Source organism: Bicyclus anynana, chromosome 24, assembly GCF_947172395.1.
Source record: "Bicyclus anynana chromosome 24, ilBicAnyn1.1, whole genome shotgun sequence".
NCBI classification, from domain to species: Eukaryota; Metazoa; Arthropoda; class Insecta; order Lepidoptera; family Nymphalidae; genus Bicyclus; species Bicyclus anynana.
The window spans coordinates 5,641,601-5,669,202 of NC_069106.1; the positions used below are offsets into that span (position 1 = coordinate 5,641,601).

At 37.4% G+C, this 27,602-nt stretch overlaps 2 protein-coding genes across 7 annotated transcripts in view; one reads left to right on the plus strand and one right to left on the minus strand.

Moving 5' to 3' along the window:
• Positions 1-27,602, minus strand: part of LOC128199462 (uncharacterized) — a 480,879-nt gene that overhangs the window by 380,639 nt on the left and 72,638 nt on the right. The gene's annotated exons all lie outside the window — the stretch shown is intronic.
• LOC112051313 (C-terminal-binding protein) overlaps positions 1-27,602 on the plus strand; it is a 157,608-nt gene that overhangs the window by 112,146 nt on the left and 17,860 nt on the right. For 5 of the 6 annotated variants that reach the window (XM_052889089.1, XM_024089906.2, XM_024089911.2 and 2 more), the window contains 3 exons: positions 16,418-16,634; positions 23,386-23,448; positions 26,603-26,730. In XM_052889089.1, the coding sequence (XP_052745049.1) occupies positions 26,648-26,730 (83 nt within the window). In that variant the 5' untranslated portion in view covers positions 16,418-16,634; positions 23,386-23,448; positions 26,603-26,647. The remainder of the gene's footprint in view (positions 1-16,417; positions 16,635-23,385; positions 23,449-26,602; positions 26,731-27,602) is intronic. The other variant, XM_024089910.2, reaches the window with a different exon arrangement.

The window sequence follows — 27,602 nt, forward strand, 5'->3', positions numbered from 1 at the left end:
GAGACCACTCCTCGAGTATATTTGCAGACATTCGTTTAATCTTCCCCACTTTCAAACCCCAGAACTTTTAAACGGGTCAACAGATTTTCACATGTCTAACAACACTTCCATATTCGCCCATAAGTCACCTTTCATACAAAAAAATAAATAAAATGAAATGCGTTCATCTATTCAGGAGCTGTGGTGCCATAAACAGACTGACAGACAGACACGTCAAACTTATAACACCCCTCTTTTTGCGCAAATATTCGCGTTGAAACGAGCCAGCCATTAGATTAGAATGTGTATAACATCGTACAAGAGTTTCCACGTCGTCAATAATAATTTTCCATCGAGTTCACAACAACCATTATAGGGGGTCTGAACTGTGTTACTAAAACTTTTGCTTAAACTCACTGCGAGTTGTGCAACTTCATCGGCAGTTAGTTAGTTTCCAAGCTTACCAACTTTAACTTTTCAACTAATCCTTCAAAAACACAGTGTACCATGTAGTAGGTACTGCAACTACTGTTACCTACGGTTTTACCTAAGTTTGTAAGCGCCTGTTCGCTCGTTAGCGTGCGCTGGTGCGTTGGATGGATGGTGTTTTAAAGTAATCTCTTTTCGTAAAGAATGTTTCACTAATGCACGGTGCAGCATGGTGTGTTTTATAGTTAAAAATCATTTGGTTTGCTTTCTTATTTGAATACATGTAGGCGCGATAGAGCATCTCATAATTTTTGTACGGCCTCCTTAGTGCCGTGTCATTGTTTTAGCAGACTCAAAATTTATTACAAAACTAAGAAAGAACAAAAATAGGAAAACTAATGTCGAACAAAGATTATGATTCACAACATTTGTCAGGACAATTTAATTAACAAATCAAACTGTAACCAAAATAAGACCATAGGATGGCAGAGAATGACCTTGAGTGAAGTAACGCACTAGTGAACGTTGTGTGTAGGGTTAAAGGCGCCTTTGACAGATATCTAAGACTCCCCTTTTCCATTCAAGTCACTCTCCCGCCTATCCCAAGTAACCCATCAAGAATTACACAACAAGAGATGTTCTGGTACGATGTTGTGTAGAAACCGAAAGGGATGTGGATTTTCATCCTCCTCCTAATCATCATCACTTACCATCAGGTGAGATTTTAGTCAATGGCTAACTTGTAATGATTAAAAAAAAGGAAAAATCTTTCTAACTCCGAATAAAAACGTCGAACCCGTGCATAAACGCCATTAGAGTCATTTAGCACTGCCATTGGCATAAATGTCCTGAAAAGGGAAGAAAATAAACGACATTGTACTCGCATTTAATATTACAAAGAAACATTACATAACTACAAACTCCCGTGTATCCCGACTGGTGTGCAAAGTTCACACAGACGGAGGGTGCAAAACAAACAGTCACCAGCATGTACCTATCTATGTAGTTCATAAGCCATAGTTGTACGACGAAAAGCTATTACTTTCGCGTGCCGCGGAGTGCGCAAACTGGCGATGTGAACGCAAACTTAGTTGGAACTGTGGGCAGGTAAGCTGCATCATGTTTTCGAGGGATTATACACAACATCGGCGAGTTGTTTCTTACTGTAAAGCTACAAAGCTACTTACGAGCCGATTTGGAAAATTCCACAATTAGAGTGGGATAGGGTAGGGATAGTAAAGAAGTGCACATAAGTCAAAGCGAAGCTTGACCGGGTCCGGTAGTAACTTATTAGTTACTTCATACAGTGTTTCATTTTTAAAACAACTGCGTCAAAACAACTTCGACCAACGACTTTTTTTCTTGTATTCTCGTGTGATCTTAGAGCGTTAATTGTTGGTGGTTGTTCGCGTAGCCGATGGTCGTTCACACGATATCATGTGGGCCATCTTGCTTTTTGTTAATTTTGATCATGTGATCCTAAAAGTCCGCTGGCTCTTAGATTTATGTGCTAAGCAGGGCGGAGTTCACTTCAGTTTCGCGACTCGTTGGCTTTTGTTAATTAGCTGATCTAATCATTACTGATCGATAACGCAGAGAACCATAGCTCGTTCCATCGCTCGCCGAGTGATTGAGTCTTATGAGGACCATAACGATTAATTTTTGTTTATTGGAATAAATGTATCTGTGAAACTGTAGGTTACAGAGCATGCAGCGCTGTCTACTTAGCCGTGTTAAGTTATAACGTGTGTGCCGCCAAAAGCTCGTAGCTTTGTAGATGTGCCCAATCTAACTTGTGGCTGTTGCATAAGCAATGTTTGGCTCGGCGCCGAGCTATCGGTGGACATGACGTCATCAACGCCAAATTCTAATGAATATGTAAATTTCATCACGCCACAGTACTACAGCGCTTAGGGGTTTTATGTTATGGAAAGGTCGTTTCTACGCAGAACGTCGTGTAATATTTTTTTTTTTGTAAAGTGACCTTTATAGCAGTTAACCTTAAACGAAGCTTTAATACAGATTATTGTTACTTACCTGTACCTATATTACTTTTAGTTTATTATTTTTTTTCGAGATTAGCTTATATTTTCGATTATTGAAATTAGTTTACTTTACAATAATTATAGTTTACTGACAGTATTGACACTATCGTTCTGATAAAAAAATACGACGTAATATGGTATTGATACACTGTAAAACGCACATTTAAACCACACCGACTGCTTCTGAGATTTTCTTGGAAATATTAATTTGTATTTCATAGCGCCGACTTAATAAATTGGTATTATTAAAAAAAAATAGGAGTAAATTCTCAAAATTATAGTGCAAATATTGGAACAACTGAGTGGAAATCGTCCGCATGGAATATAGTTTTCACAAATTCCTCGGGAACCATGGACTTTTCCGGGATAAAAAGTAACCTATCTGTTAATGCAGATTATAATCTGTCTCTACTTTAAACAGGTGATTCGGTTCAGCAGTCGCGGGTCGCGGCGTGAAAGAGTAACAAACATTTATACCATCAAACCATCAATTCTCGGGATACCATAGATTATTTCGGGACAAAGAGTAGGACTATGTGTTAATCCAGAGTATAATATATATATATATATATATATATATATATATATATATATATATATATATATATTATTATTAATTAATGTTTTTGTTTTTTAATTAGTTTCTTTCTTTTCTATTTTGTGTTATTTTTATTGTAGTTTGTAATTTTTTGAAGTGTTATTTTTGTTGTAGTTAGTAAATTGTGTATCACCTGTACCACAGTAGATATAACAAGCTTGTACTGTTTTGTTAGTAATAATATAAAATTATAATGTATATTTATAGCCCGGGAAGATGAATTGGGCAACTGTAATGTCTTCCCGGGTACTGTTTAAGTAAATAAATAAATAAATAAATAAATAAATAAATATCCAATTCAGCCAAACCGGTTTAGTAGTTGCGGCGTTAAAGAATAATAAACATCTAAACATAGAAACTTTCGCGTTTATAATATTAATAGGATGTACATAAATTATAAAATTATTATTAGTACATCAACACGAAACTCACATATACATTCAAAGTGATATAAGTAATATTAATATACCTAACATACAGCAGTCAGCAGTGTTCGGGACTATGCGAACAAAGTTGCAAAAGATTTTAATGGAAGTTTGTCCGCTTTGTTTAAGTTCGCCGCTCGTCCGCCCAACTCGGGCGTACGGTTGGGGGTGACGATTGTGTTATTGTAACTTTGGTACAACTTTTTAAGCGTACTTGTAATATATTCGTCAAAGTTTATATTGGTATTGTAATGGCGTAACACACCAAGATTACCAAACTTGCATAGATTAATCCTTACTTACGTTGAATGTAGTACTTAATTCGCTATGAGCTTGAATAGACCTTGTTAAGAAACGCATAGTTCACATAGAGCTGGCTTCAAATTCAAATAGCTTATTCACAACTTTTCTCTTGTTATTGAACATAAAGCAATGATAATTTTATACTATAGATCGGTTACGTCCCTCAAAATCACCGCAAAAAGTGATCCGAATAATAGGTTGAACGCATACATGATCAAGCACAATTTTGTCTTTAATTCCGTTATATATTTATGTATATATAGTTTTTACACCTGAACACACAAGAAGACATTGTAGGCGATATTTAGGTAGTTATTATTTGTTTATTGTAACGTTCGTTGTTGACCACAACTAACATTGACTTTCCTCTTTTGAGGAATTTCCTCAGGAGGAGGAGGCTTCATTTTCCATGCTCTAGTAACACACCTAAGAGTATGAAACATAAACATAAAGTATGAAATCTTGCGTAAGTATAGACGACACTTAAAATAAGTTGGTAAAATCGCCACATGGGATTGTGGCCCATAAGGTTGGTTCCCATAATGAATTTCCAATTTCTTTATTTAAAGGACACATCTAATGGTGATGGTACGATTACTAGGGTTTCAATGTATTGTCGTTTGCCATGACGTAGTGTCAATTGTCGATATTAAAAGTATGTGCCAGTAGTTTTTGGGTACAGTCATTTTAAGGCAAAGTAAGGTCGGCTATTTCCGAGTACAGAAACTCAAGTATTTTATATTTACCTTCCCGCGGTTCAACTGAAGTAAAAAAAGGTTTTATTTAAAATTACGCCGAAAGTAACATAAAATAAACTAAATATTCTTGGCGCTATAATGTTAAATTCTCGAATATCTCTAGTTGCCAGGCGAATTCTCGTACTGTTGTTATAAATAGTTAAGTAACTAGTTCGTGTTATCACAGAATTAATACAAGCAATTAACGCTTTCACTGCCACAGTTAGTTGTTCGTACAATGATTATTATTATCACTTGCTAATAATAATAATAGTCATTTACGCTTTACGGGTTTTTCAAAGGGAATAAATTACGTCGTATATTATTTTATTTACATCAACCGCACGAGAGTTGCTATCTTATTACACGTTTTATAATATTAGCTTCACTTGTAACTATGTATCTAAGAAAATCTTGGAATCTTAATGAGACCAGCTTCTCGGTCTTCAATTAGGATGAAATTTTGCACACGCTCTGAGTTCTGATGACAATACATGACTAGCTAAGAAACGTCATTACAAATCCAATATGGCGGCCTCCCCAATCACTTGTAATTATGTAAGAACTAAGTAAACAAAAAGACATATCTTGGAATCTTAATTTGACCCACTTCCCGGTCATCAATTAGGATGAAATTCTCCGAGTTCTGATGACAATACATGACCAGTTAAGAAACATCATTACAAATCCAATATGGCGGATTTCAAACAGCCCTGGGCGGCCTGCTAAGCTTCTGTAGCGAACTCGGTTGGCTGGAGTGATTCCAGTGGGGACCAGCACCAATTGGACTGACGACGTACAACGGCTAAGTGCGGTAAAGGCCTAGGAAAGAAGAAGATGATGTCATAATATTAGTAGGGTAAAATCCTTACAAAAAACTTTGCGAAGTTAGTTGACATTCCCTTTAAAGAAGACAAAGTAATCTAATATTCAAAGGTACCAGAACGAGTGAGTAAAACAACATACAGGTCTCAGCGGGGCCGGGACTTAGTTGCGAAAGATTTAATGGAAGCTTGGCCGTCTTTGTATAAGTTTGCGCCTGTCTGGTTGCACATAACTCTACTTTGTGAATTTTAGGGCTGGCAGCTACATTTTTATGCTTATTATCATAAATATTATGTAAGTACGAATACGAGGGTCTTCAAATGGAAGATACTTACTTTTATTGTGTTTATTTTCTTTGTTAATGGCTTTTGATGTTATTTAAAAGATTTTTTTATTATGAATCAGTCAAATTATAACTCAATCACACAGCACTCTGTGTCAACTCTGCAAAAAGAAACCGTAAATCAATCTCAGACGGTGTAATACTACTCGTAATATTTACATTATATTGACAAATTTATACAAGTAGACCTTCGGGCTCCATCAGGCAATGCTTCTACGTTCGCCCCAAACCTCCGCTGCTGGTGGTGCTGGAACATCATTGCTCTCAAAAGAATTAAAATCTTTTGTTCATATCACAAAACATCAAAATATGTTATTTTATGATCTCAATCATAAAACAAAATATACTCGTAACTCTAAATAAATATAAAATAAAATGGCGTAAATAAAAAATAAAATGGTTTATATTTTAGTTATTTACTTAAACTAGTCAATAACTAGTTACTAACGATATTTTTATTCAAATTTCTCCACCTCTTAAGGAGTTTCGCAATAAATTCGTTAAGCGTACGAGTAAAAGATCTAAACGCAAATCTAAAATTGAATAGGCCATAATGGATACCAACGCACTAGTCTCAAAAGACCAAGTAAGTAAAGTGAAATAAAACAAAGAGTACTCGAGACATCTCGACTCCGGTGTAACAATTTGAATCTATTTAGCCGCCATTAAATTTACATTTTATTTGCACGGGTCCCGCGAACAGGCGAGTGGCAGCCCTGCCGGAATGTATATATCCAGGGGTGAGAGACTGGAAGTTTTATTGCTCCTGAATTTCATTATAACTTTGCGGGCCTCCCTCGCCTCGCTTTGGCGTCTTAAGCGTGGATTGTTATCTAATTTGTACGTATTATGACGAATATTGGTCCCTCGTGTTGTTGAGAGGTACTTGTTAAAAAATAATTAAAGAGTAATTACAGCCAGCTGAAAAATATGTCAAGTGATCGGAAAAGTTTTCTCCATCTGACCGCCAAACTTGAGTTTGAAGAGGGCACCTGATGATGATGATGATGATGATGATGATGATGATGATGATGATGTAAAAAATATATATTTACTTGTAGGCCTAGGCAGTGGCGTGCGCATGGTTTTTGACAAGGGTATTATACAGATTTAAAAAAATATTCTCCTACGTAGGTTCGTAATAAGTGCTCAAGATAGACATTACATTATTGCCTCTAAGCAGTGCACGACACAGGGTCATAGAATATTGGTCAAATATGGCCAAAAACAATTCGCTATTGTTCATGATACAAATATGGCAATAAATATTCGAAGTGACATAAAATTAAAGGTCAAGCTCAATGTTGGAGATAGTAAAAAAAACATGGAAGCTTGAAAAAGTGCTCTTTGCTTTGATAGCTCAAGTACCAATTTTATTTTCTATCTCTTATTTCTCTCAGTTGCCGCGAACTCCGTAAACTTTTAGTTTCAAAAGTTAACGGACCCGTTTTCCGAAAGTTTCTCGGACACGTGTGTACAGCGTTTTTAACCGACTTCCCAAATAAGAAGGTTCTTCTCCTTGGTTTATATACTACTGATTCATTCTTAGCTAATTTTGGTAGATTAGGTACAAAATAAATCACGTTAAAGCTATATGAAGATTCTCGTACATACTTACTTATTCGAGGCTGAGAAACTGCCCAAAAAACTGTTTTTTACCCATTTGATTTTGAATCAAATTTCCAAGATTATTTAGAAAATGGAGGTATTGAATGTTTTTTATTGGATCCGTAATGTACGATTTGTATGGATCCAAAATGGATGGGGTTTTCGTTTTTATTTAAATAATGAATTTTTTAAAAACATTTTAATATTTTTTTTAGGAAATGCATTCGGCGGCTGGTTTATTTAAAGACACGTTTAACAACAACAACAACAAAAGAAACAACAACAACGTAGCTTGCTAAGGAGTCGACACAGTTATTCCATTAGTATCTCTATTATTCCTCGCACAAACGACAAAATGTCTGTAACAATGTTATCGGCGTGACTTTACAATTATCATTGTCAGCGCCTCTTTTACGCACGAATTTGCCTTACTTTCCAATCTCATTCGATGTCGTTGGTCGCTTTCTCTATTCAGGTCTCTTCAAATGCATCGCCGACGAGGCGACCGTTTAATTCACAAAAAATGATAACGGATGTCACGTTCTCTGTTCTCGGTATTATAATAAGGGCATGGTTACATTGAACCGGTAGGATATTTGTGGGTTTTATTTTGTATAACCCGGCCAAATATAATAATGTCGCCAAATTGGTCCTGTTCCAACTAAATTCGTCTTGTTTATTACTGAATTACAGAAATTATTATGTCTAAATTAATATAAAAAAAATACAATAAAAAATGCTTTAATCACTATATTATATATTTTTTTTATATTTAGTAGATAATGCTTGTACATCACATTATGTTTAATGCAAAGTAAACAAAAATAACAATTCCAGTTTACAATTAATGATAACTAAATATGTGTTAATAATAAAATTCTGTACCACCAATTTGAAAAGCAAGTACTATTGAGAAGATAATAAACTCAACAATTGACAAAAACTACTTAAAAATAATTTAAACTGTTATAAATGAACTGTCATTTCGGTCAAAAATACAACGCCAGTTCAATTTTTTGTAGTTATTCCAATTCTATAGGAATTGTGTGGAAACTTATAAAAATCGACGACACTTTTTACTAGATAGGTTGAATTGGTCTGAATTATGAGACCAGAAATAATATATAGCTTTATAATATTCATAAGATCAATACACATTAATGTTATTCCGTGTTTGTAATCAATAAATCAATCAAAAAAGTTTTTACTGAAATGTACGTCTATAAATGTGTCTTGTTATGATGCGTATCATGCATATACTTTTCCACTCTATTAGTTTCACGCATATGCGATCAATACAAATAATATTCATGCAGTTACTAGAGCAGCGAATGACCGTTAAGCGATTTGTTAACGTTAATTTGTAGATTTACAAAGGAAGTGGAAAATTCCCAAGTTTTCGCTCGCTGTAAATTTTGAGACATGTAAGTCTCGAAGTCAGCAAGTTATTTATGATCTTCAATCTTATGATCAGTTTGTTATATCGTAGATTTTTGTTTCCAAAGACAACGATATCGGTTTATTATTTATCCACTGCGTCGTCGTCAAGCCAATTAACTTATTAAGAATAATTAAATTCTTTCTCCATTGCTTGGAGAGGAGAAAACTTAGAGAAACTAGTAATCACTGGCAAAGTAGAGGGAAAGGGACCAGGCAGACGTTGCGTTGGTCAGACCAAATCCGCGCTATTATCGACACACACACACAACCTATTCACATTGCAGTCTCCGAATTTCCCTGGACGTTACTGAAATTTATAAAATTGCAACGTACTCCCTTGATCATACAGTCAAAAGGGTTTTTTAATGTAATATAATATAATAAAAGTCATAATAATGACTCGTGAAACAGTTTTTTTAATGCTATGAGGGAACCATCTGTCTTAACGGTAAGGTTTAAGCGATAGTACAGAAATAAGTTTAATCTATCGGCAATGTACTCGTAGTACTCCTCTGATGAAATCTGCTGTTCTACTAAAAAGTGCTACATAATACTAGAGACCATCTGGATATTCGCTTATTAAGTGGCCACGCGTACCGCGTCGCAAATAGATAGAAGTCAATGTAGCCCGAGCTTTATCCTATCCACGACTCGTGCAAGTGCCCTTGCAATCGATAGTTCGACGACCTCAACTAGTCACTGAGTTTCGAAACCGCTCATGGTTGCCACTCGCCAACTTGATAACTTACCTAACTATAATATAACTACACACTGGTATTGCGTATATGTTCCCCTCGTGCCTTTGTTGTTGATATAATTGGCTTACATCTTATCTGATAAAACTATACATTATAGGACGTGTTTTGTTTGGACTAGAAGAGTATTCTATTTGTTATTATTACTGTGCGATACGAATGTGCCTCGATTTTATTCGGGAATTCACTTTCTATTATTAACACTCAATACAATAAATAAAAATAGATGGTTGGTATGTACGCGACGTTATATTGCTTTATTATATTGTTGGACTCGATTAAAGCTACAAAATGACGCGTATTTATTAAATACTAGCGGACGCTCGCGACTTCGTCCGCGTGAAACTCGATGTAAACTTTCAACTACCTCTACCCTACCCCTACCCTACCCTACCCTTCCCCTACCCTACCCTACCCTTACCCTAGTAAGGTACCTTCAAATCGGTTCAGTAGTTTCAGAGTCTATTGCAAACAAACTAAACAATCAAATCTTTTCTCTTATAGTATTAGTATAGATTAGCCAACGCCCCACGGTTTCACCCGCGTAATTCCCGTTCCCGTGAGAACATCCCACAAATAAGGTGGTTTTCTAATGGTAAAATAATTTTCAAAATCGGTTCAGTAGAGTCAAAGATTATCACCTACAAACAAATTTACAAACTTTACCTCATAATCTACTATATAAAAATAAGTCGGGGTTTCCTTCCTGACGCTATAACTTCAGAACGCACGAACCGATTTCCACGGTTTTGTATTCGTTGGAAAGGTCTCGGGCTCCGTGAGGTTTATAGCAAAGAAAATTCAGGAAAAATTTCAACGTAGGGTAGGGTTCTGGTAGGGGTAGAGTTGGATAGGGGTAGTCGAAAGTTTACATCGAGTTTCACGCGGACGAAGTCGCAGGTGTCCGCTAGTATTAGTATAGATAGCTTCTTAAATCTTCCAAGATACATTATTTTGCTTGTTGTTTACTATCATCTCCCATCGTACAACTGATACGATCACGGACGGTCTCTTTTCTAGTACAATTAATGTGAATTGTGATAACCGCACGACACTACCGTTATCTGTTCCATTTATCTTTTAATTGAAGCTTAATGATGGTCTCGTTGCTGGATGGATGTAGTATTTTGAAAATTTTCCATTTTTTTTACTATAAATAATAAACAATATATACCGGGAAGTCCGTTTGGGTTTCTATGTAGTGGTAGAGTGTACAGAAAAACGTTTGAATTAGGTAGGCGTTGGTGGGTTAAAGGGCTTTGAAAACGTTTCAATATTTTTGACAAATCTTGAACTTTTTTTTATGACACGTTTACATTGGCGTCATGGTGGGCGTTGGAAACAGTCAAATACGTTTGACAAACTTGCTTGTCATTCTTAACTTTTTCGCAACAAAACCGTAAGTTATCAAACACGTTTGATTTGACAAAAGGTTTGATCGTCTATTATTCTAATTAGTAATTTAATTATAACCTTATCACAATATATTATATCGTCGGTCTAGATGTGATACCACGTAACTAACAATTTTTGGTAAAAATTGATTTTGATGCAGAAAGCTTCAAACAGCTTTTCCGGTGGTAGCCTGTAAATATCTTGTAGTACGTACATTAAAAAACGTTTTTCGCATAAAACGACTTTTAGTGATACCTAAAAGATGATTCTTGTCTCTCCTTAAAGTTCGTCAGTTTGCACTTACGAGCTATAACATCTAGACCGACGATATTATTAAAATATAATATATCGTGGTATAAGTAAGTAAGGAACACATATTGTACAATAACGCATGTCTTAAGAGTTTGACTATGATATGAAGTATTGTAGTTAATTTTCTACTTTCGTTTTAAAACGAACTAAAGTTCTGCTAGTAGTGAAAGTAATACTACTTAACCTCGTAAATAGATATATTGAGTGTACATTCCAGTGTCACCCCGATGAAAGAATGCACTTTTCCCCAACAAAAGGTAAACTCGCACCGGTAACGATCAAAGGCTCTTTCAATTAAAAGTTTCCCTGTAAACCGGTCGGTCGCTACATTGCCGAGTTGTCTGCACGCTTTTTGTGGCAATTTTATACACTCAACTTGATGTTTTATATACGTACACGCTCAGTTTGTGTACACGGGGAAAAGTTCACTCGGAATAACGTACACGCTCGTGTTTTGCATTCCGTTTATCATTATCGTATGTTTGTTGTTGTTGTTGTTGTTGTTGTTACTTGTGGATTTATTATTACGCCGGCCACACACGGTCAAGAATACCCTCAAATTTCTAGTGCGTTTTGACGGCCTCCGTGGCGCAGTGGTATGCGCGGTGGATTTACAAAACGGAGGTCCTGAGATTTTCTTAATTAGTCCAGGTCTGGCTGGTGGGAGGCTTCAGCCGTGGCTAGTTACTACCCTACCGGCAAAGACGTACCGCCAAGTGATTTAGTTCCGGTACGATGCCGTGTAGAAACCAAAAGTTGTTGTGTGTGTTGATTTTCATCCTCCTCCTAACAAGTTAGCCCGCTTCCATCTTCGACTGCATCATCACTTACCATCAGGTGAGATTATAGTCAAGGGCTAACTTGTAAAGAATAAAAAAAGGGGGTGGGTGTTTTTATCACTGCCCTCATAAGAAGCACGCTGGAGTCTTGTCAATTTGACTGTGTGTGGTCGGCGTTTAGGTACATTGTATACAGGTCGTGGCGGGTCTGCCTTAGGACGTTTGTTTTTATTATTGTCTCATCAACTTTTAGAGTCCCAGTATGGCAGGAGAGGGAATTTGGAGCTTAGAGGCACCATGTTGTTCCAATGCAGATACGCACCTTCGCCAGGCACCGTTAAATATGCCTACTATAAAGACGAACCGATAAGCCGTGATAGCCCAGTGGATATGACCTCTGCCTCCGATTTGCATTTTAAGAAATTAAGTAAAACGTATCAATCGGTGAAGAAAAACATCGTGAGGAAACCTGCATACCGGAGAATTATCTTAATTCTCTGCGTGTGTGAAGTCTGCCAATCCGCATTGGGCCAGCGTTGTGGACAATTACCCCTCTCATTCTGAGAGGAGACTCGAGCTCAGCAGTGAGCCGAATATGGGTTGATGACGACGATAAAGACGAATCCTGCTAATACTTACCTATAAACGTTAATAAAGTAATGTTTTGTTAGTCCCTCACGCTGAAACTACCACATGGATGTGGCTGAATTTTTGAAGTTTCCCGGAAAAATCCATGGTTCCGCGAAATTTTGCAAATCAGACAAAGTCTTAGATCTTAAAATATCGTTTAAAGCATTGCAACTACAAGTACAAACAATATTGCTGCAAAGAAATCGAATTAATAAAAGAAATTGAAAATGAATAGTTACCTACGGCTACTGTATGAATAGTTGCGCGTAGTCGGATGCGATCCAGTCGTCCTTTCAATTAAAAGTTTCCCTTTTGAACAACCGCCGCTGGTTGGTTTTAGTTGGCCGCCTTTTTGTGGCAATTGTGCGTTTTATAGCTTTTGTTTCCATTTGGGTATTATAACATTTTATATTTCTATTTTATGATTCTCGAGGGAGATGACTGTAATGTTTCTCACTATTAAAAACAGAATAATTTGAATACGCATAATAAGAACTAGCATTAAAAAAGTGTTACAAAACTTGTACCTACCTACGACTAATTTCAATTGTACTGGACTGGAAGTATACTTACTGAGATTGTTGTAGAGAAAAAGAGGTCTTACCGCAAATTGACCCTACTTAAAATAAACGAATTTCATTTTATTTTATGCGAGATATAATTTCACGGAGTTATTTTTGACCGAATTTTTTTAGGCATTAGCAATATATTTAATTTGATATAAAAAAAAAAACTTTTCATTCGGCATAAACTGATCCCCATAATGAGCTTTTTATAACTGGTAAGTGTGAGTTTCAAATTTGTCTCTCTCCAGTCGGTCCCTCATGACTGAGGATCGTGACCATCATAGCGAGTCATCTTTTGGTAGGTCATCTCCATCGAGTACGGTCGCTGGCCATTTCGACGGCACTGTAAAAGGTGCGGGCTCCTGTTTCCTGGAGAAAATCCGACCATCGGGTTGGAGATCTACCTCGTGGCCGTATGACTTTCACAATTCCCACCACAATAATTTTCTCCAAGTTGTCGTTACCACGGCGTGTGATATGTCCAAAATAACTGAAGATGCGCTGTAGACAGATGGTCGATAGACGTGTTTTAATTTGAAGCTGTGAAATAATTCACACATTTGTACGTTTGGCAGTCCACGGTATACGTAACATTCGCCTCCAACACCACATCTCGAACGCATCAATTCTTTGGAAATAAAGGAATATTAGGAAAATAAGATACTGTACTATGCTTATATCTCATGGATATATAAGAAGTTACAAAAACAACATTACAGAATAGCTTTACGAACTGTACAAACGAAGTAGCAAGTACACGTTATTCTGACATAGACAAATCTTACTTATGTACATAGGAAGTATGTGAAAACAATGCAAGCTACGTTCCTAACTCGGGCATCATAATAGCTACAATGTCTGCCGAACGGTTTATGGACCGTAAAATATTACGCCGGCCCTCGCAACGCTATAAAAATAATCTTTGCGAGTGCTTTTGTACGTTACGTCTCTTGTTCTAGGTATACATATGTCATGTAGGTACGAGGCGTGGTATGGAATAAATCTTACATATAAATATCTACATAGTTATTTGACATTTGAAGTCTACTTTTTTTTATTACTTTGGACTTTGTATGGGAAAGATAGGTGATGGATATTTACTATTTATTATCTGTGCATGTAAAGCGTCAAGCGGGTGTACGGAAGACTCGGTGGGGGTCTACGGTTGACGTGATACAAAATTTGGGGGTTCACGATTCGAAATCAAAACCGTACGAGAATGAAGACTAAATGTTTTTTGTGTGTTCCTTTCTTATACACATAGCTCGGATCTAAAATGCCCATTCTAGATCTGTATTTCCTTAGATCTAGGAAAGGCATCATTAAATTAAGTCTCGCCAAAGTCAGCTTGATTATATGAGTTATTTGACATTTGAAGTTTACTTTTTGGTCTTTCTTTGTATGGGAAAGGTTGTTGATGGGTGTTCTATTATCTGTGCGTGTAAAGTATTATGAAATGAGTACGTATGTTTTTTAAATAGTTTTAACAAAGTTTGAAATAAATAAATTAATAAATTATGGTAATTAAAAAAAAACAGTACGTTGTGTAGTATTTTAATAATTTGAATAACGTATGATACCTACATGAAAAACGTAATTATAATTCATATTATGTCTGTTACATTTAAAATGAAAAATGTATAATAAATTCTAGAATTTATAAAACCCAAAGGAGTGTAGTTTATTATGAAGAAAGGAAATTGCTGTCTCTCATGAATATTCTAGTATCTTCCACACTGTCACAAATCAAGGCAATTTAGCAGCATGTACTTGAGTTTTCACAGTAAAATTTCTTGGAAATAGAAAAATAATTTTATTCACAGTCTAATAAATAACCAAAACCTCACACATTTTGGTTTCGTTTGTTATGTTTTCTTTTTTTACGATTTTATAACGCTTTTATCTATCTCATTTGAATGCAGTCCGCTCCAGCGGCCCATAAAAGATGTATGTACATTGTACACGGCGATTATTATTCATTAATCCGCATTTACCGCGACTCGTTGTGTTTACACTGGGCATCGGAGTAGCGAGGCCGTGAAAGCGTGTTGCTACCTACAACGGAAATTGTATCGTCACCGTGGATGTACGTTGAAGATACTCAGATGCCGTTGTACGGTTGAGGGGTTTTGACGGCCTCCGTAGCGCAGATCGATCCCCAGGACCAGGTCTGGCTGGTGGGAGGCTTGGGCCGTGGCTAGTTACCACCCTACCGACCACGGAACAGATAACGCTAAAAGCTAACGCGCAGCGTACACTCGGGTTTGCGGAACAACGCAAGCGTGTCCGCGCATGTACTAGCAGTCTTGTTTTGTCCTGTGACAAATGGAATAAATAATATTCAACTCCATAAAGTAAGGGTGACACATTTCATTTTTCACTAAATATTAAACAGCCATTTAGGCCACGCCCCTGGGTACGCTGGTTTCAATACAAAGAATTGACACTTTATAAATCTAGTTACCTGTCATATCTGTGCTACCGAAAAAGACGTACCGCGAAGCAATTTGGCGTTCTTGTACGATGTCGTGTAGAAACCGAAATGAGTGTGGATTTCATCCTCCTCCTACCAAGTTAGCCCGTTTTCATCTTAGATTGCATCATCACTTACCATCAGGTGAGATTGTAGTCAAGGGCTAACTTGTAGAGAATAAAAAGACGTCCATTTTGTATGTAGGCTTTTTGTAGGAAAGTCCAAACACAACCGCCGTCTGTAGCCAGAGGTGATACGTTTGACTTGGTCACTCCACATGTGGGTGAGTGGGAGGTCAAATAACACTGCGCTTTCTGATGCAGTTCCGCTTGGGACCTTACGTTCATATTATGTTCCTTGAACTATGTTCTCCGCTCGTGTTTGAATATAATCTAATTCTAATTAGATGGTATTAACAGTAGTTAAGCTCTTGGTGGAAAGTACTATCTATCGCTATTTTAATTTCTGACGCAAACAGTATTCATTAAGTTTTGTTATTAAAAAAATGTCCTTTATTTTTAGCATTTAAGCTGTTACTTAAACACAATTATCAAATCAGATATCTTCTTGTTCGGTCAACTATTCGTTATGAAAATTATGAAAGAATTATTATTTAACAATAAGAAGTTTTTATACATCTAATTGGATAAATTGCCAGTTAAAAATACAAGCAACTATTACCTACTATATATAGAAAACGGAGTACAATTACCTGCCTCCACGTGTGTGCTGTTTACTTCAATTAATTGCTAATGAGTTATTTTCCTTGTTGCAGGTGTAAAGTGAAGAGGTGTGCGTGACGTGACGGCATCGCCGTAGTGTGAGTGCCAGTGCGGTACGTGGTGTCTGTGTGCGTGTCTGTGTCTGTGTGCGGTGACTGTGCGTGTGTGCGTGCGCGCGTCCGTGGTGGCGCCTGCGCAGGTCACCTCGCAGATGCAGGTGCGCCGATGGATCGGTGATCGCGGCCTGACTACATCGCCTGTGCAGCGCTGGTGAGTCTGACGTGATACTTTAACCCTTCAAGTGCCTTAAAGTTCTGGCTGGTACCACCCTACCGGCAAAGACGTACCGCAGAGCGATTTAGCGTTCCGGTACGATGTCATGTAGAAACCGAAAGGGGTCTGGATTTTCATCCTCCTCCTAACAAGTTAGCCCGCTTCCATCTTAGAGTGCATCATCACTTACCATAAGGTGAGATTGTAGTCAAGGGCTAACTTGTAAAGAATAAAATAAAAAAAAGTCCGGCCGCTCAGACATTGTATTTCTGACACCTGTCAATGTCAATGAGAGAGATAATGTCAATGTAATGAGATATTTAAATATCTTTTATTAACCTTAATAACAAGTATAACGTATTAATTTTGGGCTAAAATTATTTATCATAAACAATCCATATTCAGCTCACTACTGAGCTCGAATCTCCTCTCTGAATGAGAGGGGCAATAGTCCACCACGCTGGCCCAATGCGTATTGACAGACTTCACCAATGAATACTAAAATCCGGTTGATGCGATGCGTTCGATACATACCTACGATGCGGATCTGTGGAACCCAGAACCTCCGTCTTGTAAATAGACGTGTGGGCTGGTACAATAAGCTGAGAATTATGACGTGGCGCGTTGGCATATCGATTTGATGCGAAACGCCATTTGAAAACATTATCGGCGTGGATCAAAAGAGGTCCATGTCTATCATCAGTGGATGCTGGATGCAAAATGACTGATAATGATTATGATTATTTATATCGAGTAAATTTACTGCTTTGAATTTGATGCTAATGAGTCATCATTAACAACCCATATTCGGCTCACTGTTGAGCGCGAGTCTCCTATCAGAGTGAGCGAGGTTAGGCTAATATTCCACTGGGTCAGCGCCCAATGCTGATTGGCAGACTTCACACACGTAGAGAATTAAGAAAATTCTCAGTTACGCAGGTTTCCTCACGATGTTTTCCTTCACCGTTTCAGACACGTGATATTAAATTTCTTAAAATGTTTAGATAACATTTTTTCCCTGATACCGCCAGACCTTCTCTAATGTAACTAACGCTTCGTCGTTATCAACCCAGATACGGCTCACTGCTGAGCTAGAGTCTCCTCTTAGAATGAGAGGGGTCAGGCCAATAGTCCACCACGCTGGCCCTATGCGGATTGGCAGACTTCACACACGTAGAGAATCAAGAAAATTCCCAGTTATGCAGGTTTAATCACAATGTTTTCCTTCACCGTTTGAGAAACCGTGATATTTCATCGTTTAGATAACATTTTTTCCCCGATACCGCCAGACCTTCACTAATGTAACTAACGCTTAAAATGTATTAAATATTCAAGTTCAAGCCACTCACGTTTAATGCAGTCTGCACCTTAAAGTGGCTCCCCCCTCTGCAGTGTGCAGCCGAGCAACGAACGTGACCCACTTTTGTGGAATTGATGCTCTCGCGGAATCTCAGCCGCATTTCAATCCGGAGAGCACGAGCGACATTATTAGTGTTTCACTGCATACTTGATGTGTGTTGGAATTGTCACGTACTTACCTATGAAAACGTGTTGGCCTATTCACTAATCTTCCTATCCTATCTATCTATACTAATATTATTAAGCTGAAGAGTTTGTTTGCTTGTTTGTTTGATTGAACGCGCTAGTCTCAGGAACTACTGGTCCGATTTGAAAAATTCTTTCAGTGTTAGATAGCCCACTTATCGAGGAAGGCTATAGGCTATATATTATCCCCGTATTCCTACGGGAACGAGAACCACGCGAGTGAAACCGCTCGGTGTCAGCTAGTATTTTATAAAACTGGTCGAATTCTATACATTTATTAGCAATTTGAGATTTTACTTATACCATTTGTAATAACAAACGTTACCGTGGCATAGACTACTACTAGCGCCATCTAGAATCTATACTTATAATACGATTTCTATAAATTCAATAATTGCCGGAAAACCATAAAAACAACCCTTTTCTATTTCCCATACAAACATTTAAGAGTCAAGGCGTAGGGGTAGGTTTGGGGTAGGTTAAGGGGTAGGGTAGGGGTAGGGGTTAGTGTACAGCAGGGATAGGGAAGAAGTGCACATAAGTCAAAGCGAAGCTTGACCGGGTCCGCAAGTTCTTGTCAACTTCGTTCGTAACACTCCCGATGGTTCGCGCGGGCCGGGGCGCGTGTGGCGATGAATGAAAAACTCACGACTGATGCATGTCACTTCCCCGCACGCACGATTTCACACCCGCGCAGTCATTCCCCCTGTCGACCGCATATCATGGGAGTGTCACCAACGAACTTGCTAGTCTATAATACGGATCTTAGACTAATGGCTGACAAACTTACAGCGTTTTTAATATGAGATACATCTGGCTATTACAGGCTCTTAGTCCATAAATAAATGAGGATTATTGCAAAATTGACAATTTGAACTTTGTGGAATGTTGCCTTGCCAGTAAAAAGCGATTCGAACTTTTCTCAGTCCAAGTTTAATTGCTTCCACATACATTTTTCTTTTTCTCTGGTCCCACTTATTAAGAAAATTCACGCGAAGTCTAATACTTACGTTTGATAAAAGAAATTAAATAGGAGCCATAAATTGTTGAAGTCATTATAGTTAAAATAAATCACGAACTAAGTATGGCTTAGGGTTCATTTACACGAGCAGCAACTGGTACCGACGACTGCAGTCGACTGTAGTCGGCGATGTCTCGGCAGCAGTCGACTGCAGTCAACGGCAGTCGACTGCAATCGCCGATGTCTCGGCGGCACTCAACGGCAGTCGAGTGCAGTCGTCGGTAGCAGTTGCTAGCTGCCGTCGGCAACGTGCTGCTCGTGTAAATGAACCCTTAGCCGAATATAGCTAAACAAGCTGACGCCGCGCAGTTTCACCCGCGTGGTTCCCGTTCCCGTAGGAATACGGGGAAAATATATAGCCTATAACCTTCCTCGATTAATGGGCTATCTAAAACAGAAATAATTTTTCGAATCGGACCAGTAGTTCCTGAGATTAGTGCGTTCAATCAAACAAACTCTTCAGCTTTATAATATTAGTATAGATTAGTATAGATATACAGTAGCAGTTGTTTAGATGTTACAAATGGTCTTCTTCTTGAAGACGGTTTGTGGTAAGGTTTACAGACAGGCATGTCTGAGTCCGAAATTGAATTAGTAGTAGAAGTAGGTAGATTGCGAGTAGGTTGTCTAAAAAAAATCCTGGCCTAACTATACTCAGAGGCACAATTATCCGCCCACTTCAATATACTCGCGTCATATTAGAGTGGGCGAATAATTGTGCCTTTGAGTATACCTAATGTATACTAACCATTATTAACTTCATGATAGTTTGGCTAGGAGTTTTTGAGGCAACCTACTTGCAATATATGTATTTTTTAACTTACTTAAATTCGATATAAAACACTTCATTCTTTAAACTTTTAATTTAAATAATTTTAATTTTTTGACGGCATCCGTGGCGCAGTGGAAAGCGCGGTGGATTTACAAGACGGAGGTCCTGGATTCGATCCCCGGCTGGACCGATTGAGGTTTTCTTAATTGGTCCAGGTCTGGCAAACACGTACCGCCAAGCGATTTAGCGTACCGGAAGTACGATATTGTGTAGAAACCGAAAGGGACAATTGATTCTAGATTTTCATTCTTAGTCCGCTTCCATCTTAGATTGCATCATCACTTACTATCAGGTGAGATTGCAGTCAAAGGTTAACTTGTAAAGAATTAAAAAAAAAAGATGGGTGAAGGTCGTTAAATAATAGTGCGAAAGCAGATCATGTGTATAGTTTATCGTCTGTCTGTGGTTAGTGGTTGGCTCGGCTTGAGTTTCTCGTTAAACTGGTTTCTTTGTCACATATCTTCGTATCACTCTTCTTAATATAACAATGTTATAATAACGTTTGTTCTGTGCTGACGTGCGTTTTGTTTACATACAGAAAGGCGTTTCTGCTGTAATATACTACTACTTATTAATGACTGATGAAGAAGTCGGGGCGACCAAAACACCCTTCCAGATTGGCCCTCTAAGTCGAGATCCGAGTCTCAAAGGAGATGCCATCAGGCGATGCTCGCTCAAAACCCTCAGTGACGCCGCTGAGATCCCATTAAGTAGCTTTCGGCAGTTACACAATCAGAAAAAGATATACATACACGTAGATTGTGCGATTGATCGCATCCCATACAAAAAGGCTGTATAAAATGTATTATAAAACCTAAACCCGCATACCGTAACAAACGTAACTTCAAAACAACATTAATTAAAAATAAATCACGCAATAGTAACGTGAGAATGGTGTAATCAAGTCGTCACTATTCAGTGCAAGGTCATCTAGAGATACAGCTGTGAAACAGGGTCATTAATTCAAACGATATGCTCGTAGTACAGTCGTCGGAATTATAACATATATTTGTATGTAGTGGGCCATATGTTTATGAATCAGGGTACTTTTTACCCGACTGCGTCAGAAGGAGGGTAACATAATACTCAGGTACGGTGACTTTTGCCTTCAACCAACACTGCGCTTACACTAGTGCGTGGTCGCCATTCCAGCACTTTGGGACTATGTGCCCCGTCCATTGCCACTTCAGCTTCGCAACTCGTTGAGCTATGTGGGTGACTTTGGTTCTTTTGCGGATCTCCTCATTTCTGATTCGATCACGCAGAGATACTCATAACATAGCTCGTTCCATCGCCCGCTGTGTGACTCTGAGCCTTCTTATGAGGCCCATAGTTAGCGACCAAGTCGACAGCGACATTTGCCTTATGGCGTTCATAATACGTACTATTATCGAAACGAACTGTTACCGTACCCATGCTATCTGAAAAACGCTATAGACACGTGCTACAGACGTGACTGTTCAGTTAAGTCCTACGTGTGTAATTTCTATTAAAAAAAGGAGGTTTTCAATTCGATGCGTATGTTTTCTTCCAGATTGGTCCCATTTAATTTTCATCAATATTGGAAAAATAAAATCTTTTTAACAAAAAACAGTCACTGCTGCCAACACTGATGTATCAACTCAAGCAGTTTAAACCATGAAGTTTTAGGATTTTTAGACAGATCTTTCCCCACGTTTTAAAAACGGCTTTAATTTATATGCCACTGGCTTGGCACCGCCTACAAAGTGATCAGAAGGTGGCACATACGATGTAACTTTTCGCTTTTTAGTGTATTTTTGTGTTATGAAGTCTCTCGATTTTTTTTGTTAAACAGTTTTTATAACTATACATTTTTTTTCTAATTATTTTGATTAAAATTTCGATTAGATAATACTGTAAAGTTAACACTGCGCAGTTAAGAATAAACATCCGCGTTACAGACATTCAGTTTTGCGTTACTTTGTGTAATAATTGTGTTACTTTGTTGTAATAATTATTATGTGTCATCATGAACCCTATGCACGAGGATAGATAAATTAGATAATACATCTGTTTGTAAACCAATTTTGCAGTTGTGACACGCTTGATTGATTGATACATAAATAGTTAATTAGATATCTTAGCTGAAAGTAACGTGGGAAACTTGTAATTAATTAATTCAATGCAAGGTCATGCAAGTGACACGTTCAATTGCGGATAGCGGCTACGTAATCGTTTATTGATTCTGAGAAGCGTCAAGTAGCAATTGTAATTAATTGTGACAGATACGGACCTTCGGTTGTATAACTACTGCCCTCGATACACTTGCCAGGAGGATAAAGTTGCGTCTATTATATAGATATATAACTAGCTGACGCCCGCGATTCCGTTTGGTGAAAAACGCATATCCCGCAGAAACCGTGATTTTTTTCGGGCTAAAAGTAACCGAAAATTTGTCTTCTTCGGTTTAGAGGCGTAGTCGTGAAAAGGTAACAGACAGACTTACTTTCTTATATATAATATTAGTGTATTATGGAAGTACGGATTGAGATCGAATAATTTAAGTACAACAACAACAATGGGGATGATGTCTAGGTCTGAATATATTGATTTTTATGAGACATTCGAGTATATAAGGTCCATATTTACTAATTAATGAGACGAATATCTTAGCATTCCATAATACGGAATTCACCGTGCATAAAATAAAAACATAGATAAAAACAAAGATATAAACATACATAAAAAACAAAGATTGTCGGAGTTTTGTGAAATAAATATAAGATTACATAATTTCAAAATCAATTAAAAATATGTTATCGTAACTTTAGAAATTTCATTTTTAGCTTCCTTACATGCAAATTGACATTTTTCATAACATTAACATAACAAATAACAAAGATATTTGTAATTTTGTTTGAACGCCCAAACAAATGTAAAGATCACTATTATCGATGACGTCATTAATTCCTGCCATTTTTGTATAGGGCTATCCGCGGCACTCTGTAGCTCCGAAAGTAATGATGGTTAACACATTGACCCACCGTGAAATATCTCCGGTCTCATTGATTACCATTATAATTATCATCTGATAGTAATTGCCTCAATATCTACATAGTATAAGTGCAAGTCAGGTCATGTGTTGGATCCCCGCCCTCTGTACTATTGTCATATCCACTCTTTCAGAGTAAAAGGAGAGGAACAAGATTAAAATGTTGTATTCATGGACCGTTAACGAAAATTTTCATAACAATTACCTTCCCGGGCCAAGGTCCAAAATCCCCTCTCATAGTAGGTTATTAAAAAATAAGCTTGTTGTAATTAATGCTGATAATTATATTAGTACTTATTATTGGCTCAGTAACTAAACAGTTGTGTTTTTGCTCTAGGTAAAATGAGCGCAGCGCGGCCGAGAGCGATTTTCCAACGCCAACCCTAATGACATTGACATTGTGAGTAGCAACCCTTATGTATTATACCAAAACTAGTAGACGCCGCGCGGCTACACCCGCGTGGTTCACGTTCCCGTAGGAATACCGGGATAAAATACAGTCTATAGCTTTTCTCGATAAATGGGCTATCTAACCCTGAAAGAATTTTTTAAATCGGACCAGTAGTTTCTGAGATTAGCTCGTTCAAACAAACAAACTCTTCAGCTTTATAATATTGGTATAGATTTACTTCAAAATTCTTAAAATCTTATGATTTCAAGTAGCTTTTTAGTATCAAGCAGTTTCGAAAACTCTAAAGAAATTCAGCAGTAAAACTGTTGTGCTTTTACGCGTTTAAAAATATCATAATTACAATTTTTAAAGTATTCTCATAACGATTATTATTCTTTGAGCAACTTAATAAAATAGCATCCATGAAAATGTACTCTAGGTATACTTTATACCTAGAGTACATTTTCATGTTTACATACGATTTCATTACCGTATAATCTTGATAATAATTGATTGCCCTGACGTAGAATGAACTACTTCAATAAATTTTACGTCCAAAATATATAAAATGTGTAAGATTATTGAAAATAATATAAATCATGTATGAATAAACTAGCAAGTGCCCCCACGGTTTAGCCTGAAATGAGTTTATCTCCCCCTTTGGTTTTTTGAACAATGACTTTAGTCAATTTAAAAAAAAATGATCATAATCTTTTCTTTAAATATGTTGTAGAGTGAGTACGACAGTACTTCAGGCGGGGTTCGAACCCATGACTTCCCGCGGTTCGGCCTCTTCACCCTAAAACCTTCTGCCTCCTAATGTGGGTATCCTATCGATGTGTTTGGTAGTCAGGTGTCAAGTTAATGCGCGCGGGTAATATCTTCGGAACAAGGGCTGACGAGCATTCAGATTTTATAAAAAAAAAATACCGATCAAATTGAGAATCTCCACCTTTTTGAAGTCGGTTAAAATCTGTCTGGCTAACAGAGGCTCTAGTTTTAGGACGATTTGAGATTTAAATAATGCTTCAAAATCCTATTCGTATTCAATAACGTGTGTACCCCAGTTTCCGTATCATTTCTTATGCAACTATTGTCCGATTTGGAGGTTTTCCAAGATTTTATACAATCGCACGGTTTTACGACCTCTATCTCCGGCGTGCGACCTAGCCCACGGTCAAGTATTGAAGCTGACTTAACATCTTTACAAGGGGCTCTATACCTACTTCTTTAGACTGGCGTTTCTTTTACTTCAATCTCCGTGGCCTAGTTTTTTTCTTTTTCTTTTTATAAAGTGACACGTTAAATTGACTGCGATCTCACCTGATGTTAGAACGATTCGCGTAAAATTGTCTAATAAATCTATTTTTTTGGAAGTCGCTTCATGAACTTTCTCATTTCTGTACCTACTTGATGCGTTTTTGTTTTTACGTTTTATATTCTGTCGTTTTTAATATCGTAAGTATTTATAGTTTTAACTATACAGATTTTTGTAATGATTTTAGTGGACATTTCGATTAGATAAAACTGTATTGTTAAAACTGAAGTTCTCTAACGCTTCTTATCATTATACAAATATACAATAATACAGGGCCAGTTTTATCTGTTTTAAGGGAGGGGAATTTAGAGCGTAATTAAAGTTTAATTTAACGATCAGTATTAGCAACTGTTAAGGATAATGATTTGGATTGACGCCGGAACGTGCTCTCCGAGATGCAGCATTCCCCGTTATCAGCCCATATTCGGCTCACTGCTGAGCTCGAGTCTCTTCTCAGAATGAGAGGGATTAGGCTTTAGTCCACCACGCTGGCCCAATGTGGATTGGCAGACTTCACACACGCAGAGAATTAAAAAAAAATCTAATATGCAGGTTTCTTCACGATGTTGTCCACCGTTTGAGACACGTGATTTTTCTTAAAATGCACCCAACTAAAGGATCCCAGGACCTTCAGAGACGGAGCCTAACTATGTAGGTTAACCATGGAACCAACGACGTTTTATTCCTTATGCTAACCCCCTACCATGCGATAAGCCTACATGCCTGCCATAACTGATCGTGTGTTGGTCGCGATGTGCATGACATCATGCCGATGTCAAGCTGTTAGCGCTGCAGGCATGTGGGCTTATTTGATGGTGAGTGGCTAGCATTATGCTCTACTTCAAAGTATACTTAATATACCTATTAGTAATGAAAAGTTATACTTTAGTTATTACGTAGTTGCTTTCGCATTTTAAAACACCAAAACAATATTTTCTAAAGAAAGGATTATATTTATAACATACTATTGTACACTAATAAATATTGTGACATTAGCAATTATTTATTTAAATTGCTTTCAAAATAAATATCGTATCATAAAATCGCTAGATAATGGCAAATTATTGTAATCAATATGACGATTAATCGCGAAATTCCGTTAATCGTCGATTACGTTTAATCGTTGTGATTGCATCACTAGCTATTATTTTGTATAATTTTATTTCTGAAATAATACAGCCGTGTTCCCAACCTACTCGCTTGTGACTCATTCACAACTTGTTTATAATCGTATGCATAAATAAGCAGAATTTAAATTCCTAATATTATGCGTTTTGTATTTTAAAATTAAAAGTGGTTAATGGGTACGCAACCTACATAGATATCTGGGTCGAGAAAATAAAAAGTTATAATATTTGCTGGGTAATCAAATAGACGCATGGTAATTATACTTTATAAACGAAATCGTAGAGTGAGCTAAATGTTAACTGTTTATTTTTTTAATTATTTAGTTATTTTAACTACGTACTCTTAGTATTAAAGTATTTACATTAGTTTGTTGGTAAACAGTGCACATCGAGCATCGAGATGGCTTTAATAGGTATTAGAGATGTTAAGAATTTTCGATTACGTATTCAGAGAGTCGGAACTTGAGATTAATGGTGCTTCATGTCTTCACACAGTTCTAAGAGTCGCCGTTGGGGTCCCAAGGTGCTGGAATGTATCCTCCGTATCCTCCGTATCGTGATGTTTGGAAATGCCTACAAAAGGCCTATGTCCTGCAGTGGATGTCCATCGGCTGACATGATGATGATGATGATGATGATGATGATAGGCCCGTTGGTGATTTTACTATGTTCGGTGTGTTTCTTAGGTATATTTAACGTGTTATGTTGTTGTTTCCAGGTGACGCGCTGCGGAGCGGTGGTTAAAGCGGCTCTGCCGCTTTAAATGGACAAACGCAAGATGCTGCCAAAGAGAGCGCGTATGGATAGTATGCGGGGTCCAATCGCCAATGGACCCCTGCAGTCAAGGTGAGGACCATGACTTGCATTTAGTTTTATAGTACTAGATACTAGCACGTCAAAACTGAGGCAAACAAAAGTGACTTAAGTGAGTATTTAATTTAGTCGCATTGTAAACGACGAAAGTTATTTAATCAAATAATACATAAATATTGTCTATTCTACAAAGTACAGTTGTGTGCTCAGGAACAAAAAATTGTGCATGTGTGCGCTCAGTGGTGGCTTTTTTGTGATTTTTTACGTAACATATCTAGTAGTATAAAATCTTTGTTAATTGTAGTCTCACTCTGAAGCTACCTATATATTAAATTAAAAATTATAAAAATGCTTCTTTTAGAAAATAAGTTATAATATTCATAAGTGTATTTAAAAACAAATTTTCTTTAAATCCTCTAACTAGCATTAGAGTGTTCAGTCAATTTTACTCGTAAACTCCATCATGAGATCCTGGTACCATGTTATTGCATTTTCAGTTGTCTCTGAAGCTACACAAGTATTACAGAAGTGATATTTGACATATGTTTTGAATACTAGTATGACCAATATTCCCATTCCCCTCCCAACTATTCGGGAAATACTGTAATATTAGGAGTGGGTGCTACAATAGACCAACGGGGCGGCTTTCGAACCACCACCCCTCGGTAATGTAACGGTATAATTAGTCTGAAAAGGCTGTGTTAAAGGATGGAAAGTCTGAAAAGGATGTTGGAGGATAGGTATGACATAAGTCCATACGGGGATCGAACCACGACCTCTCTGTGTTGGGTTGATTCCACATGGCGGTAATCTCGTGAGCGAGGTCCATTTATGATACTTTTTCCTTTTCGGCTTCAACCAGATTATCGTCATGTGGAACAGTATTAAAAAACAATAGTTATAAT